At 46.7% G+C, this 15,258-nt stretch overlaps 1 protein-coding gene across 1 annotated transcript in view; it reads right to left on the reverse strand.

Annotated features, from left to right (window-relative positions):
• The window catches only part of lama4 (laminin, alpha 4), a 258,674-nt gene that overhangs the window by 165,933 nt on the left and 77,483 nt on the right, over nucleotides 1-15,258 (reverse strand). The window contains exons 14-15 of the mRNA XM_037685717.1: nucleotides 1,116-1,232; nucleotides 610-758 (exon numbers count right to left, since the gene is read on the reverse strand). Of these exons, the coding sequence (XP_037541645.1) occupies nucleotides 610-758; nucleotides 1,116-1,232 (266 nt within the window). The remainder of the gene's footprint in view (nucleotides 1-609; nucleotides 759-1,115; nucleotides 1,233-15,258) is intronic.

Raw genomic sequence — 15,258 nt, forward strand, 5'->3', positions numbered from 1 at the left:
TATATATCAAATAAAAATAAGGTTGACTCCAACAGTAAAGTTTAAGGCAAAGATCTTGCAGACCAAGTAGCTTTTGGATTGTATTGCTACAATTAGACCAAACTTTAGCTCAATATCTGTGAAGCTGACTGACAGTAATTTTGTGTTTTTTTTTTTAAGGTCAGTTGGCCGTGGTGGCTATCATGAACTGGTTTGGTAAGTTTGGTACATTTTACACTTGTTGAGGTACAAAAACCTGTTTGTCTAAAACAAATGGCAAAACAAAAATGGCAAAACATTTTATGAAACACTGGGTTGATTCATGAAGTTTTTAGAAAGAAACCCTTGGAAGTACGCCTACAACTAATTACCTTTGGGAGTCAACTTGATTCAAGATGGCCACCACAAATAATGTACATTAGCTGAAACAAAAAAGCTACACTTCAGTTAATTTTACAGATAATAGCTAAAAGTACTGAGCGTCACGATCAAAGTTTGACCTAACTGTGTACAACTTCATTTATTCTCATCATAAGATGATCAAAGGTTAAAACGCTGACATGAAAGGTGGTGGGCGATATGCATTCCTTCAAGGAATCATACAGCTTTGATTTCAGGAAGGTTTCTCACTCCTCCAGCTCATTGGCCTGCCGGTCCAGCTCTGCAGCATGATAATCGGCCCTCTGAACCAGATCTCTGTCTGCCAGTGAGAGGCGCTCCGACCTTTCTGTCAGCTTCTGACTGGCACCATCAATGGCAGCATGGTACTCTGTCATGTTCTGCACACAGATGATGAAGAAACAAATATATGCATACCATCAGCATTTCTCCTGAATTTTGTGCAGACATTGTGAGGACTTGCGCTGATATTTTACATGTCATGAATTATAAATTTTCTGTTGGTTGAGGCAAAGTCAAGGCTCAAAGAATGATCTCATCTACACTCAGATATACTGTACATCCACTACTAAAGACATCCTAGAGAAATAAATAGATGTTTGAGAGAACCACTTAGAGAAACTCTCTACATTCTCAGCATTAAGATACAACTCATACAGTAGCTGAATTCAATACATTGCCATATAAAACCCCATTATCATGTGAAAAGACTTTAATTTATGTCATTTAGACCTCACCTTCACCAGCTCATCCACCTGAGCCACTGTCTTCTCAACTTCAGAGACAAAACTTCTGCCTGTTTCCAATGTGCTGTTGACAGATGAGTGATCCTCATTTAACCTCTGATGCTTTGCCTGGAGACATATAAAAATACTGATAACCCAAATTATAAAGGATTATTGTATCTAATAATTTTTTTCCTTCATTCATTCAAGCTTTATTTATACAAGTTAGTCTCAATGAGTCACTAAGACTCATTTACAATAGAGACCTGTTTTAAACCAAAAATACAAATGAGGTACACACAACAAAAAACATTCATATGAAAGCATTTCAGTAAAAACTGTCATTATATTTGAAATAAGTGGTGGAAAGGCAGAGGTCCAGCAGGGTGCAGATCTGGTCTGGGGTGAAGATGGTCCTGTTGTTTAAGTAACTGTCTTGTAAGAGTCATTTTCTGATAGTTTCTACTGCTTTATAAATGGATATGCATGTGAAAAGAGAAGTCACATTATACGAAACAAGGGTTTCTCCTGGGGCTAGTTTCAAATGTTAATTTTGTTGGCAAAATCAGTGGAGTTCTCTATGTGATGAGATGTGTTTCCAACCTGAGGGGCTAAAATACCAGCCAGATGTGTTGCAATATTATATGTCACTGAGTTCATGCTGTTAACGAGGATATGAGTGGTGTTCCTTCTTTGTGTATTTTTGGAAGTCTATAAAGACATGGAGTGGCTTCCCCTGGGTACAATCTATAGTACAATGATCAATTGATTGCTTTCTTCTTTTCAAGTTTTTGCAGGTAGTCCATGACCTTTTGTAGGTGCTGGTTGGATCCCTCTTCAGGATCTCATAGGTGATACTGTCGCTCAGTAATATATATATTTTCATAGTAATCAGAAGTGTTGAGAACTACTGTGCATCTTCCTTTGTTAGCTAGTAAAATGGTGATGTTTTGGTCCTGGCTGAGTGATGTTATAGCTTTCCTTTCCTGTGTTGTGAGATTTGAAGCAGGCAGTTTGGCACTGGAAAGGGTTGCTGATATTTTCATTCTGAGTTGTTCTGCCTCTGTTTCTGCCAAGTTGTTGTTCCTAATAGCAGTTCTATTTCATCCCTCCAGACTGCCAGAGGGCGGTGCTGAAAGCACTGAATGTTCCCTTCGCGCATCCGATGTTCGAGTAATAATACCATCGGAGTCACAGGTGTGACACGGATGACCAATCAGAGGCTATATAGCCCGACGTCATCCGCAGCTCTGCTCCTTTTTTCTTCTCGCACGTGGTTCAATTAAATTAAATTAAATTCAATTCAATTCCCATCGGCGGGAGTAGTGTGTTCGCCCTCCTAGGGGCTGCGATGGTTTAACCCTGTTCAAAGGTATTTTCTGCTGATTCATTGGGGACTACGGTGGTTTCCGCATCTCCCAACTTACAGCGTCTGACTACTATGTGTGTGATTCAACACTGGTGAGTAGTGTTTTTTCTTATGTGATTAAGTTAAGTGATTCTCTGATCTGAGGAATGCCTCCTTGAGGTGTGACGTTGCACGTTCGTGGTGAGACGTATTGTGTCATTTCCTGTTTGTCTGTCGGTAGCTCGAGTGAATTGTTTGCTCGAGTCGTCTCTGTTTTCTGGATTTATCTGTCTTTTGCACAGTTTTTCATTCTAGTTCACAAACACACTTAGTACAGTTGTTTTTCTACTGTTGGATAGTGCTTAAAACACCTCTTATCTTTCAACACTTTTCGGTTTTTATTGGTGTATTTGGCTCTGCTAGCTCCTGCTAGCGTTAGCTTAGCATGGCTGCTACTTCTCCCCCTGCTTCCTCTGTTTTCTCTTGCTCCATGTGTCAGATGTTTAGTTACTCCTCTGCCTCCTTTAGTGATAATGATACATGTAACAAATGTAGTCTTATGGTAGATTAGGAGGAGAGGCTGTCTGAACTAGAAGCTCGGCTCTGCACTGTAGAAAAACCAGCAGCTAGCCAGGTCCCCTTAGACAGCGCAGAACCACAGAGGCTAGCTCCCGTTAGCGGTTCTCCAGCAGACCCTGAGCAGCCGGGACCCCAGGCCGGCTGGGTGACGGTCCGGAGCAAGCGTAGTGCTAAGGCTAATCCCCCAGTTCACCACCGACCCGTTCACATTTCTAATCAATTTTCCTCGCTCAGTGACACACCCGCTGAGAAGCAGACCCTGGTTATTGGAAGCTCCATAGTCCAAAACATGGCTTTAGGGACTCCAGCGGCGATAGTCAAATGCATTCCGGGGGCCAGAGCAGGGGACATAGAATATTATTTGAAACTGCTGACTAAGGCTAAGGCTAAATACGGTAAGATGGGTATTCACGTTGGCAGTAATGACACCCGGTTACGCCAATCGGAGGTCACTAAAATTAATGTTGCTTCGGTGTGTGACTTTGCTAAAACCATGTTGGACTCCGTAGTTTTCTCCGGCCCCCTCCCCAACCTGACTAGCAATGACATGTTTAGCCGTATGCCGTTGTTTAACCACTGGGTGTCCAGGTGGTGTTCTGACAACAATGTGGGCTACATAGATAACTGGAGTTCTTTCTGGGGAAAACCTGGTCTGATGCGGAGAGATGGCATCATCCCACTTTGGACGGAGCCGCTCTTCTTTCTAGAAATATGGCTGATTTTGTTTATCCCCCAAATTATTGACAACCCAGGGTCCAGTCTAGGAAGCAGAGTTGTAGTCCTCCACACCCCTCTGCTGCTTCTCCTCTGTTACCCACCCACACCCCCATTGAAACAGTGTCAACTCGCCCACGGCTCAAATTAAATAAACCAAAAATCGGCTCTAAAAATATAAACCATAAAAATCTGATTAAAATAAACACAGATACTTTACCAGAGCAAAATCATAAAATCATTAAATGTGGATTATTGAACATCAGATCGCTTTCCTCTAAATCCCTGTCAGTTAATGAACTGATAACTGATCATCATATTTATTTATTCTGTCTGACAGAAACTTGGCTACAACAGGAGGATTTTGTTAGTATAAATGAATCCACTCCTGTTAATTATTTACATTTTCATGTTCCTAGAACAACTGGCCGAGGTGGAGGAGTAGCTTTTATTTTTCAGTCAGGATTATTGATTAATGCCAAACCAGTTATTAGTTATGATTCTTTTGAATTGCTGTCTCTCAGTCTTTCTCATCAAAATGTAAGTCAGAAATGTCACTTTTACTAGTTGTTATATATCGTCCACCAGGCGCTTACTCTCAGTTTTTGTCTGAATTCTCAGAATTATTAACTGACTTATTATTAAATACTGATAAAATCATCATAATGGGTGATTTCAATATTCATGTAGATGTTGAAAGTGATAGCTTAAGCATAGCCTTTAATAATTTAATAGACTCATTTGGTTTTACCCAAAACGTCCGCACATCTACTCATTCTTATCATCACACTCTTGATATAGTTCTGACCTATGGTATAGAATCAGAATCATTTTATTATTGCCATGTCAATGAACGAGGTTCACAAACTAGGAATTTGCTTTGACATAAGGTGCGAAATAGCAATAAAGTAAAATAAAGTAAAAATGAAAACATTACATAAGACATAAGACCTGTGTACACCCACAAATAAAGTAAAAATGAAAACATAACATAAACATGTGTACACCCATACAATAGAAAACAATAAAAAAGCTTAGAAAACAGTACAGATGGAGTATTCAATTATTATACAGATGTAATGTGACCAAAGCAGAAATTATGAGGTAGCAATATGAGTGTTCAGGAGTCCAACAGCAGAGGGGAAGAAACTGTTCTTATGGCGGGAGATTCTGGTCCGAATGGACCGAAGCCTCCTGCCTGAAGGGAGTGGTTTGAACAGACCGTGTGCAGGGTGAGCAGGGTCAGCTGTGATTCGACCTGCTCGCCTCACAGTCCTGGAGACATACAGGTCGTGGAGAGATGGAAGGCTGCAGCCGATCACCTTCTCAGCTGAGCGCACAACGCGCTGCAGTCTCAGTCTGTCCCTGGCAGTGGCCCCGGCGTACCACACCATGATGGAGGAGCTGAGGATGGACTCGATGATGGCTGTGTAGAACTGCACCATCAGCTTGGCTTGCAGCTTTGCCTTCTTCAGATGTCGCAGGAAGTACAGTCTCTGCTGGGCCTTCTTGATGAGGGAGCTGATGGTTGGCTCCCACTTGAGGTCCTGGGTGATGGTGGTGCCAAGGCACTGATAAGAGTTTGCAGTGGTGATGGGGGTATCATTACAGGTGAGGGGGGGGGGGGAGCAGAGGGGCTGTGGCTTTCCTGAAATCCACAATCATCTCCACTGTCATTGACAGTTCCAGGTTGTTGCTGCTGCACCAGGTCACCAGCCGGTCCACCTCCTTCCTGTATGCAGACTCATCACTGTCCGAGATGAGCCCGATGAGGGTGGTACCATCTGCAAACTTAATAAGTTTCACAGAGTCATGGCTGGAGGTGCAGCAGTTGGTGTACAGGGAGAAAAGCAGGGGGGAAAGCACACATCCCTGTGGGGATCCTGTGCTTACAATCCGAGTGTCCGAGACAGCTCTCCCCAGCCGCACGCACTGACTCCGGTCTGTCAGGAAATCTGTGATCCACCTGCAGGTGGGGTCAGGTACATGGAGCAGGGAGAGCTTGTCTTGGAGCAGAGCAGGGAGGATAGTGTTAAATGCGGAGCTGAAGTCCATGAACAGGATCCTGGCGTAGGTTCCTGGGGAGTCCAGGTGCTTCAGGATGAAGTGAAGAGCCAGGTTTATTGCGTCATCTACAGACCTGTTGGCCCTGTAGGCAAACTGCAGGGGGTCCAGGAGGGGGTTGGTGATGGACTTGAGGTGAGATGTGTAGTGTGACAAGGGCCAGCTTAGCTGCACCTCTATTACTAATTAATTAAATATAACGGGTTCTCTCTTTTTCGAGTTAAATTACTACCATGTGACGAGATAACTGTGATGATTGTTTAAATCAGTGACATGAGACGTTAATTTCCTTTGACCCATCAGAATAAATGTGGTCATTTATCGAACAGAATCAAAACTTAACATCAAAACATCGTACACTTGATTAGCTGATCTGGTTCTGATTAATAAAACTTGGCACGTTTTACTTAAGAAGACAACAGGACATATCTGAAGGCATCTAGACTACTGGCAAAATAGAAGAGTTTTAAAGGAAGGATTGAAGGAGTTTAAATGGAGAGAAAAGATGGATAAAAAGGGGGTGTCTGTTCGGACCGCAGAATGGCACGCTCCCTTCAACACCAGCTCAAAACCTCTGGTACACTTGGCCATCAGGCCGACCGTCGGATTTCTCCCACCAGCAGCTCAGTTACTGGGCTGCTCACACCGTGGACCCATGGGTGGTTGCCACTCTGACCAATGGTTACCGGCTACATTTCTGACAGCAGCCTCATATCTCACGCTGGGTCAAGATGACTGTAATCGCCGACCTGGTGAAAGCTCGAGCACTAGACCAGGAGCTTTCCGCCCTCCTGGCCAAGGGCGCAATAGAGGCAGTGGATCCTCTGCAACAACCCAGAGGCTATTACTCGACTTACTTCCTTGTGCAAAAGAGGACAGCGGGTTTTGTCCCATTTTAGAACTGAGGGGACTCAACCAGTACCTAAAGGAGCTGCCCTTCCACATGCTCATGACAGCAGAAGTCCTTCAAGCTGTCACGAGGAAAGGATGGTTCACGTCTATAGACCTGATCGATGCATATTTTCATGTGCCTATTGCGGCAGAACATCGCCGCTTTCTCAGGTTTGCCTATCGGGGTCACCACTGGCAGTTCCGGGTACTCCCATTTGGGCTCTCTCTCTACCCAAGGGTGTTCACTCGGTATGTGAATGCAGCCCTCTCTCCTCTGCAGGCCTGCGGAGTGAGGGTTCTGCCGTACTTACGATTGGCTTCTCTGCGCCCCATCTCAGGCCTGTGCCTTTCACGACACAAACCGCCTGCTCGCTCATGTGTCCCAGTTGGGCCTCAATGTCAACCTGGAGAAGAGCTGCCTGATCCCTTCCCAGATGATCACCTTTCTTTGGGGTGGTTCTGGATTCATCTTCCATGAGAGCTCGCCCATCCGCTCAAAGGGTGGCCGACATACTCCAACTGGTCAGTCGGTTCAGGCTGGGCAGGCAGCTCCCCTATATTGCCTTCCTGCAACTACTCGGCAAACTGACATCAGTCACTTGGGTGGTGCCCTTAGACCTGCTGTCACTTCACCCCTTGCAGAGGTGGCTCAACAGCTTTCGTCTGGATGCCAGGCTGTACAGGCATCGCAAGCTCGCAGTGACGTGATCATGTCTTCATGCCCTGACTCCATGGAGGGATGAAGATTATTTGTCCAGGGGTGTCTCCATGGGAGTGGTAGTGTGTCACAGGGGAGTGGTTACGACAGATGCCAGATCCATGGAATGGGGTGCTGTGTGGCAACGCAGAGCGGTTCAGGGCCACTGGGGTCAAAGGGACCGCTCCAGGCATATAAATGTGCTGGAGCTGCGTGCAGTGCACTTGGCACTCAGGCACTTCCTGCCTCACCTAGAAGGGGGGCATGTTCTTGTTCAGTCAGACAACATCTCTGTTGTCTACCACATCAACCATCAGGGGGGCATCAGGTCAGCACAACTTCTGAGAGTGTCCAGAGAGCACCTGGAATGGGCCTCTCCTTGCCTGTCCACCCTGCGGGCAACATACTTACCAGGGCAACACAATCAGGTTGTAGATTTTCTCTCCCGCCAAGGGTCCGCTCTGGGAGAGTGGTCCCTCCACAGCGATATAGTGCTGATGATCTAGGACCGTTTCGGTCAGGCAGAGATAGACCTATTTGCGACGGAAGAGTCGACTCAGTGTCACCTATGGTACTCTCTTACGGGGGCGTCAGGTGCACTGGGCCATGACGCATTGGCTCATCCTTGGCCAAGGGTCCTCCTATATGCTTTTCCACCCCTTTCTCTAATTTGGCCAACCCTTCAGAGAGTCCTCGAGGAGGGCCACAGGATGCTGCTGGTGGTTCCATATTGGCCAGCGTGACCATGGTTCCCACTGCTACAAAGTCTATGTCAGGGCATCCCATGGTGTCTTCCGACCAGGAGGGACTTGTTATCTCAGTTGGGGGGACTAATATGGCACACCAATTCTCAACATCTTCAGCTGTGTGTGTGGCCACTGCAAGGCTAGGACAGCAGCTGACTGGAGTTTCGAGTCCCATCAGATGCATCATCCTGGGTGCCAGAGCACCCTCTACTCGTCAACAGTACGAAAACAGGTGGTGTCTGTTTTCCCAATGGTGTTCTGATCACAACGAGGATCCAGTCTCATGTACAGTACCCACCGTTCTGGAGTTTCTCCAGTCTCTCCTTGGTCGCACCCGCCGACAGTTCCACGAGCACCAGGTTGGGACCTGCCCTTGGTTCTCGAAGCTCTGTGCTGCCCTCCTTTCGAGCCTCTGACGTAAGCGGACCTCAAGTGGTTTTCATGTAAGACGGCTTTTTGTTGGCTATTGCCTCAGTAAAGAGGGTCAGCGAGCTACATGCTCTCTCAGTCAGCCCCTCATGTCTCAGGTGGGGCCCTGAGGGCTCTTGTGTTACCTTATGGCCAAACACTGCATTTGTACCAAAGGTGTTATCTCACTCTCACTGTAACCAACCGTTGAGGCTGGCACGTTTTCAGCCTATGCCTGGTGAGGGGTCTGGATTATGGTGCCCGATAAGCACACTGGAGGCATACGTTGCAGCCACTGCCGTGATAAGACATTCAGACTAGCTGTTTGTGTGTTATGGAGGCCCTAGTTTAGGCTGTTCTCTTTCCAAACAGCACCGCTCCCACTGGATCATGGATGTCATCCGCCACGGCTATGCTGCAGGGCATGGCCCCCTGCCGGTCGGCGTGAAGGCACACTCTACCAGGAGTGTCTCCGCTTCCTGGGCTGCCCTGAGAGGGGTTCCGCTGGAAGCAATATGTGTTGCTGCATCATGGGCTTCCCCAAGCACGTTCACCAGATTTTATAGAGTTAACATGGCCACCCCTCATCCCCTGGGCCAGGTTTTTCTACAAGGGTCCTCTGGGCCTCCTCAGTGAGGTGGGTGCTTAGGATTCCTTGTGACATCATTGGTATTAGTCATTCAGTGCTTTCAGCACTGCCCTCTGGCAGTCAGGAGGGATGAAATAGAACGAAAGTTACGTATGTAACTATGGTTCTATGAATCCCGGATGACCGCCAGAGCTTCTCTTTCACTCAGAATCATTGCATTCCGCAAGAAGATTCAGTAGGAGCAGAGCTGTGGATGACATCGGGCTATATAGCCTCTGATTGGTCATCCTTGTCACACCTGTGACTCCGTTGGTATTATTACTCAAATAGCGGATGCGCGAAGGGAACATTCAGTGCTTTCAGCACCGCGGTCATCTGGGATTCATAGAACCATAGTTACGTACGTAACTTTCAATTTAGTGGCATTGATTAGTTTCACAACAGCTATTTCTTGTGGAGAGATGGCAAAATGCAGTCCTTTCTCCCCCACATCTTTCTCAGGCTGTGTAAAGGTCCTGTCTGACAAATTTCGAACCCACTGATCCTGAATATTTATGTTGGTGACATCCTCTTGATCTTGACTCTTTGTGATGAAGAAACAGCTCTCTGTAATTTTAAGAACATACTTTTTTGACATTCCTTGCTCTTCTGATGCTGTGATAACTGGGCCTTTTCCACAAAAATAGATACTTCTTCTATCAGCAGAAGTGGTAGAAGAGTAGACAGCTTCTGAAGGGTCTGATCCATTTTGTGTGAGAGAGCTTCAATGGTGAAGTGGATCTGTTTTATTCTGTCACTGAGTAGCTTGTTTTGAGCTTTCATGAGTATTCCTTCTGCTTTATGTCTTTTCATTCAACCTTTATTTAGACAGGTAAGTCTCATTGAGCCTCGAGGACTCATTTACAAGAGAGACCTGATTTCAACAAAGAATGATGACGACAATGGACAACAGTGACAAAAACAAACAGTTATAAAAAGTCATACACCAGGTTTTTTTAAATTTTTTAAACAAATAGGATGGCTAAAAAAAGTAAAAAAAAAAAACCCAGCTAGATTCTAAGGCGAATGTAGAAAACTAAAAACAGGACCTTGTCTGCATTGGTCCCTGCCAGGAGTCCAACAGATTCTTAAAGCCACTTTTGATTGTGGAGTTGAGTTTTATACTGCAGTGGGTGAGTTTTTGTTGTCTGCATCTCAAACTGAAACGAAGATGGTTCTTGCAGTCTGCAAGCTTCCTTGACATCTTCTTAAACTCCCACACTAGTCCTTGGGTGTCCTTCCCAAAGTGCATGGCAATACGCTGGTGAAGATTCTCAGTTATCCAGGATATGGTAAATTCAAAATTGTTCAAGACAAAAACAACTGGACTGTATTTGTAACTGAAGATATTTCACTTCTCATCTGAGGAGCTTTCTCTGTGAGAGTAGCACTTGCTGCAGCTTCCAAGATGGCCGCCAATCACCCCCAGCTGACAGTCATCTCCCTGATGAGCTCCTGCCCCTATTTAAGCCTGCAGACAAGTCTACTCGACGCTGGAGCATTGAGTTCCCCCGTTCTTCGTCGCCTCCTGAGTCCAGTCCTGTCTCCACGGGTTCTAGCTCTCAGTTCTCTCGTGCCTTGCCCAAGCTCTGATCTCTCGTGCCAATCCACTCTGTCTCTGGGTGTGTTCGTCCTGTTCTGAAGCTGCTGTACAGTGCCTCCATCTCACCATCTCCTCTGGAAACTCTGGGTACCTCTTGGATCAACTCCTACAAGAACCACCAACTGTAAGCTAAGGAAGCTATTTGCAAGTTTATATCAAACAACTTACCTGCCCCAGCTGAACTTGTCCTCCGTTTCCAGGAGTTCCAGTCCTGATGCCTGTGCAGCCAGTTTATCACTGTAAATAAATAAACACTGTTATTTTTTACTCTGAGTCTCGTGTTGTTCCGGGTCTCGTTCGATTGGGTCACTCCTGAGATATCACAGAAATGCTCCAGCCATCTAAGACCCAGAACGAGGCCAGGAACGAGCCGGCCTCGCCACCCTCCCAAGAGGAACGCCTCGTTGGGGTGGAGAAGATGTTGGAATGCATGTTTAAACAGAACCAAGAGACTAAGTCTAACCTTCAGGAGCTTGGAAATATGGTGTTCGCCATTAAACAGACTCTTTCTCCTCCTCCTGCAGCTCCAGTCGCACCTCCAGAGCCAGTCCCTGTCTGCTCGTGCTTGACAGGCCACACTGCGGAAGACATCCTCGTCAAACCATCCGAACTTTTTTCGGGAAACCCTGACCAGTGCGGTGGTTTTCTTCTTCAGTGTGAGCTTGCCTTCAACGGAGCCCCAGGACGTTACAACACTGACAACGCAAAGATCACATTCTTCATTAGTCAACTTAAGGGTAACGCCTTACAATGGGCAACATCTTTTTTGAAGCAACATGAGCTAAAATCTGTTTCGTTTAATTTATTACTCACAGAGTTCCGTAAAATATTTGATAGGCCATTACAGGGACCCAACGCAGAGAAACGTCTGTTGGGTTTATGTCAGGGCAGGCGACCCGTCTCCGAACACGCACTCGAGTTCCGCGTCATCGCCGCACAAACTGGTTGGAATGAAAGAGCGCTCCAGGGCACTTTCTTACATTCCCTTTCCGATCACATAAAGGACCAGATAGCTGCACGTGATGAACCTTCCGACTTCGACGCTCTTGTTAACCTCGCTATTTCCATAGACGAACGTTTTCGGGAGCGTTGCCGTGAGCGACGCTTCGACTCCCGGCAATTCTTCACTTCCGGGTTAGGTCCGTCACCAAATAGCTTCCCCGTTGAAAACTACAAATCCCAGAATACTTTCGCGTCTACGTCATCACCACAGCCTGCGTTACCTGAACCCGAGCCAATGCAAGTTGGACGGGCCCGTTTAACTCCTGCCGAACGAAACAGACGTCAGATTCACAATCTTTGTATTTATTGTGGTAGTAAGGGTCATTATATTGCCTCGTGCCCCAGGCAGGGAAACGAGAGTGCCTACCAATAAAAAGAGAGGTATTGGTGGGTACATCCTCATTCTCTCTACAACAGCACAGATTAATGTTACCCACAGTAATTCAAAATAATCAGAGTCGTTTTTCCGTCTCAGCATTGTTAGATTCGGGTGCTGAGCAAAATCTTATTAGTCAAAGATTAGTTAATGAATTCCCACTTCCCGTAGTAGAGATCCAGCCCCTCAATATTGCCGGTGTTACTGATGAAACCCTCGCCCAGATCAAATATAAGACCACCGATCTTCATTTAATCACGTCCGGTAATCATCATGAGCACACCAGTTTCCTCGTTTTTGAATCCCCTTCCACGCAAGTCATTTTGGGTCATCCTTGGTTTAAGAAACATAACCCACACATTAATTGGGAACTGGGTAGGATCGAGAGATGGAGCGACAAGTGTCTAAAGAACTGCCTTCGCTCCGGTATCTCGAAACCTTCCCAGAACCCCAGTCCCGACGATGAGATTGACATGTCCCAGGTTCCCTCCGAATATCAAGATTTATCCCCGGTTTTTAGTAAGAGCAAGGCTCTATCTCTCCCGTCTCATCGCCCTTATGACTGCGCCATTGACCTTCTTCCTGGTGCCCCTTTTCCTGCCAGTCGGCTGTTTAACATCTCTGGCCCAGAAAGAGAGTCAATGAAGACTTACATTGAAGAGTCATTGGACTCTGGTATTATTAGACCATCCACCTCTCCGTTAGGAGCAGGGTTCTTCTTCGTCTCTAAAAAAGATAAGACCCTACGTCCTTGTATTGATTATCGTGGACTAAACAACATAACAGTAAAGAACAAATATCCTCTCCCTCTCATAGACTCAATTCATGACCAGCTTCAATCCGCAACCATTTTTACCAAACTCGATCTGCGTAACGCTTATCATCTCGTGCGAATTAAAAGTGGTGACGAATGGAAGACCGCCTTTAAGACTCCTCTAGGTCATTTTGAATATTTGGTAATGCCCTTCGGCCTTACCAACGCCCCTTCAGTGTTCCAGGCCCTAATAAACGACGTTCTTAGGGATTTTCTCGGTGATTTCGTATTCATCTATCTGGACGACATCCTCATTTACTCCAAGAACCCCGAACAGCACGTTACCCATGTTAGAGCAGTTTTACAACGTCTTTATGAGAATCAGCTATTTGTCAAACAGGAGAAATGCGAGTTTCACGTCTCTTCGGTGGCTTTTCTTGGGTTCATTTTTGGTAAAGGCCACTATCGCACGGATCCTGAAAAGACCCGAGCAGTAGTGGATTGGCCCACCCCAGAGACTAGGAAACAGCTTCAACGCTTTCTCGGGTTCGCTAACTTCTATAGACGTTTCATTCGTAACTATAGTAGAGTTGCGGCCCCCCTGTCACAACTCACCTCCATAAATAAAATTTTCAAATGGAACCCCGAAGCAGATACCGCTTTTAAGAAGTTAAAAGAACTTTTTTCTTCACCGCCCATCCTTTCTCATCCGGACCCGAGCCATCAATTCATCTTAGAGGTTGACGCCTCTGATTCTGGTGTTGGGGCCGTTCTGTCCCAGAGGTCCTCCGAGGACAACAAGATTCACCCATGCGCTTTTTTCTCTCGATGTCTTTCTCCAGCAGAGAGGAACTATGATGTGGGCAATCGTGAGCTCCTCGCCGTCAAGTTGGCCCTCGAAGAGTGGAGGCACTGGTTAGAGGGAACTGAGACTCCTTTCTTAATCTGGACTGATCACAAAAATTTAACCTATTTGAGAGATGCTAAACGTTTGACTCCCCGACAGGCCCGTTGGTCACTCTTTTTCAATAGGTTCAACTACTTACTCACGTTCAAGCCGGGATCCAAGAATGTGAAGCCTGATGCACTCTCCCACCAGTTTTCACCTCCAGATACCCCCGACCGTCAAGAATCCATCGTACCCTCTACCTGCATTATTGGGGCACTTACTTGGCCTATAGAGAGAGAGATCAGAGAGGCACATAAACACGAACCTGACCCTGGTCTTGGACCCCCCGGAACCTTATTTGTTCCCTCTTCCATGAGGGCCAAGGTTCTGGAGCGGGTCCACACCAATAGACTTTCTTGTCACCCTGGCATAACTCGCATGCTCGCTCTTACTAAGAAACATTTTTGGTGGCAAACCCTTTCCCAAGATGTGAAGGAGTTTGTCGCGGCATGTCCCACCTGTGCCAGGAATAAAACAGGGAACCAACCACCGGCTGGCCTCCTTCATCCTCTACCGTCACCCAGTCGCCCTTGGTCACACATTTCCGTCGACTTCGTTACAGGCTTACCTCCCTCGGAGGGGAACACCACGATACTGACCGTCATCGACAGGTTTTCTAAGGCGGCCCATTTCATTCCTCTTCCTAAGCTACCTTCAGCCCTTGAAACTTCACAGCTCCTTGTCCAACACGTCTTCAGGATCCACGGCATCCCCTCAGACATAGTTTCCGACAGAGGTCCCCAGTTTATTTCTCAGGTATGGCGATCGTTCTGTAAGACACTGGGGGCATCCACAAGTCTCACGTCTGGATATCATCCGCAATCTAACGGCCAGGCCGAAAGATGCAATCAGGAACTAGAGGCCACCTTACGCTGCATCGTGGAGGACAATCCTTCGGCCTGGTCCCGTCACCTGGTCTGGGTTGAGTATGCGCACAATTCACACAAGACCTCTGCAACTGGCATGGCTCCCTTTGAAGCGTCGCTGGGGTACATGCCTCCTCTGTTTCCCAGTCAGGAAACGGACTGCATGGTACCTTCGGTCCTACACCACTTCAGACGGTGTCGTCGAGTCTGGCGACAGACCAGGTTAGCCCTTCTTCGGACAGCTGCCCAAAATAAGAAGTACGCTGACCGCCACCGCTCGACGGCGCTGCCTTACCAGGTTGGTCAAAGGGTGTGGTTGTCCACCAGGGACATCCACCTCAAGGACCTCTCCAGGAAAATGGCTCCTCGATTCATCGTTCCTTTTCCTATCGAGATGATCATCAACCCAGCGGCAGTCCGTCTCCTACTTCCTGCCTCCATGAAGGTACACCCTACCTTTCATGTTTCTCAGGTTAAACCAGTACCTGAGAGCCCGTTGAGCCCTCCAACCAACCTCCCTCCTCCCCCCC

Source organism: Nematolebias whitei, chromosome 12 (assembly GCF_014905685.2).
Source record: "Nematolebias whitei isolate Nwh7 chromosome 12, NemWhi1, whole genome shotgun sequence".
NCBI lineage: Eukaryota > Metazoa > Chordata > Actinopteri > Cyprinodontiformes > Rivulidae > Nematolebias > Nematolebias whitei.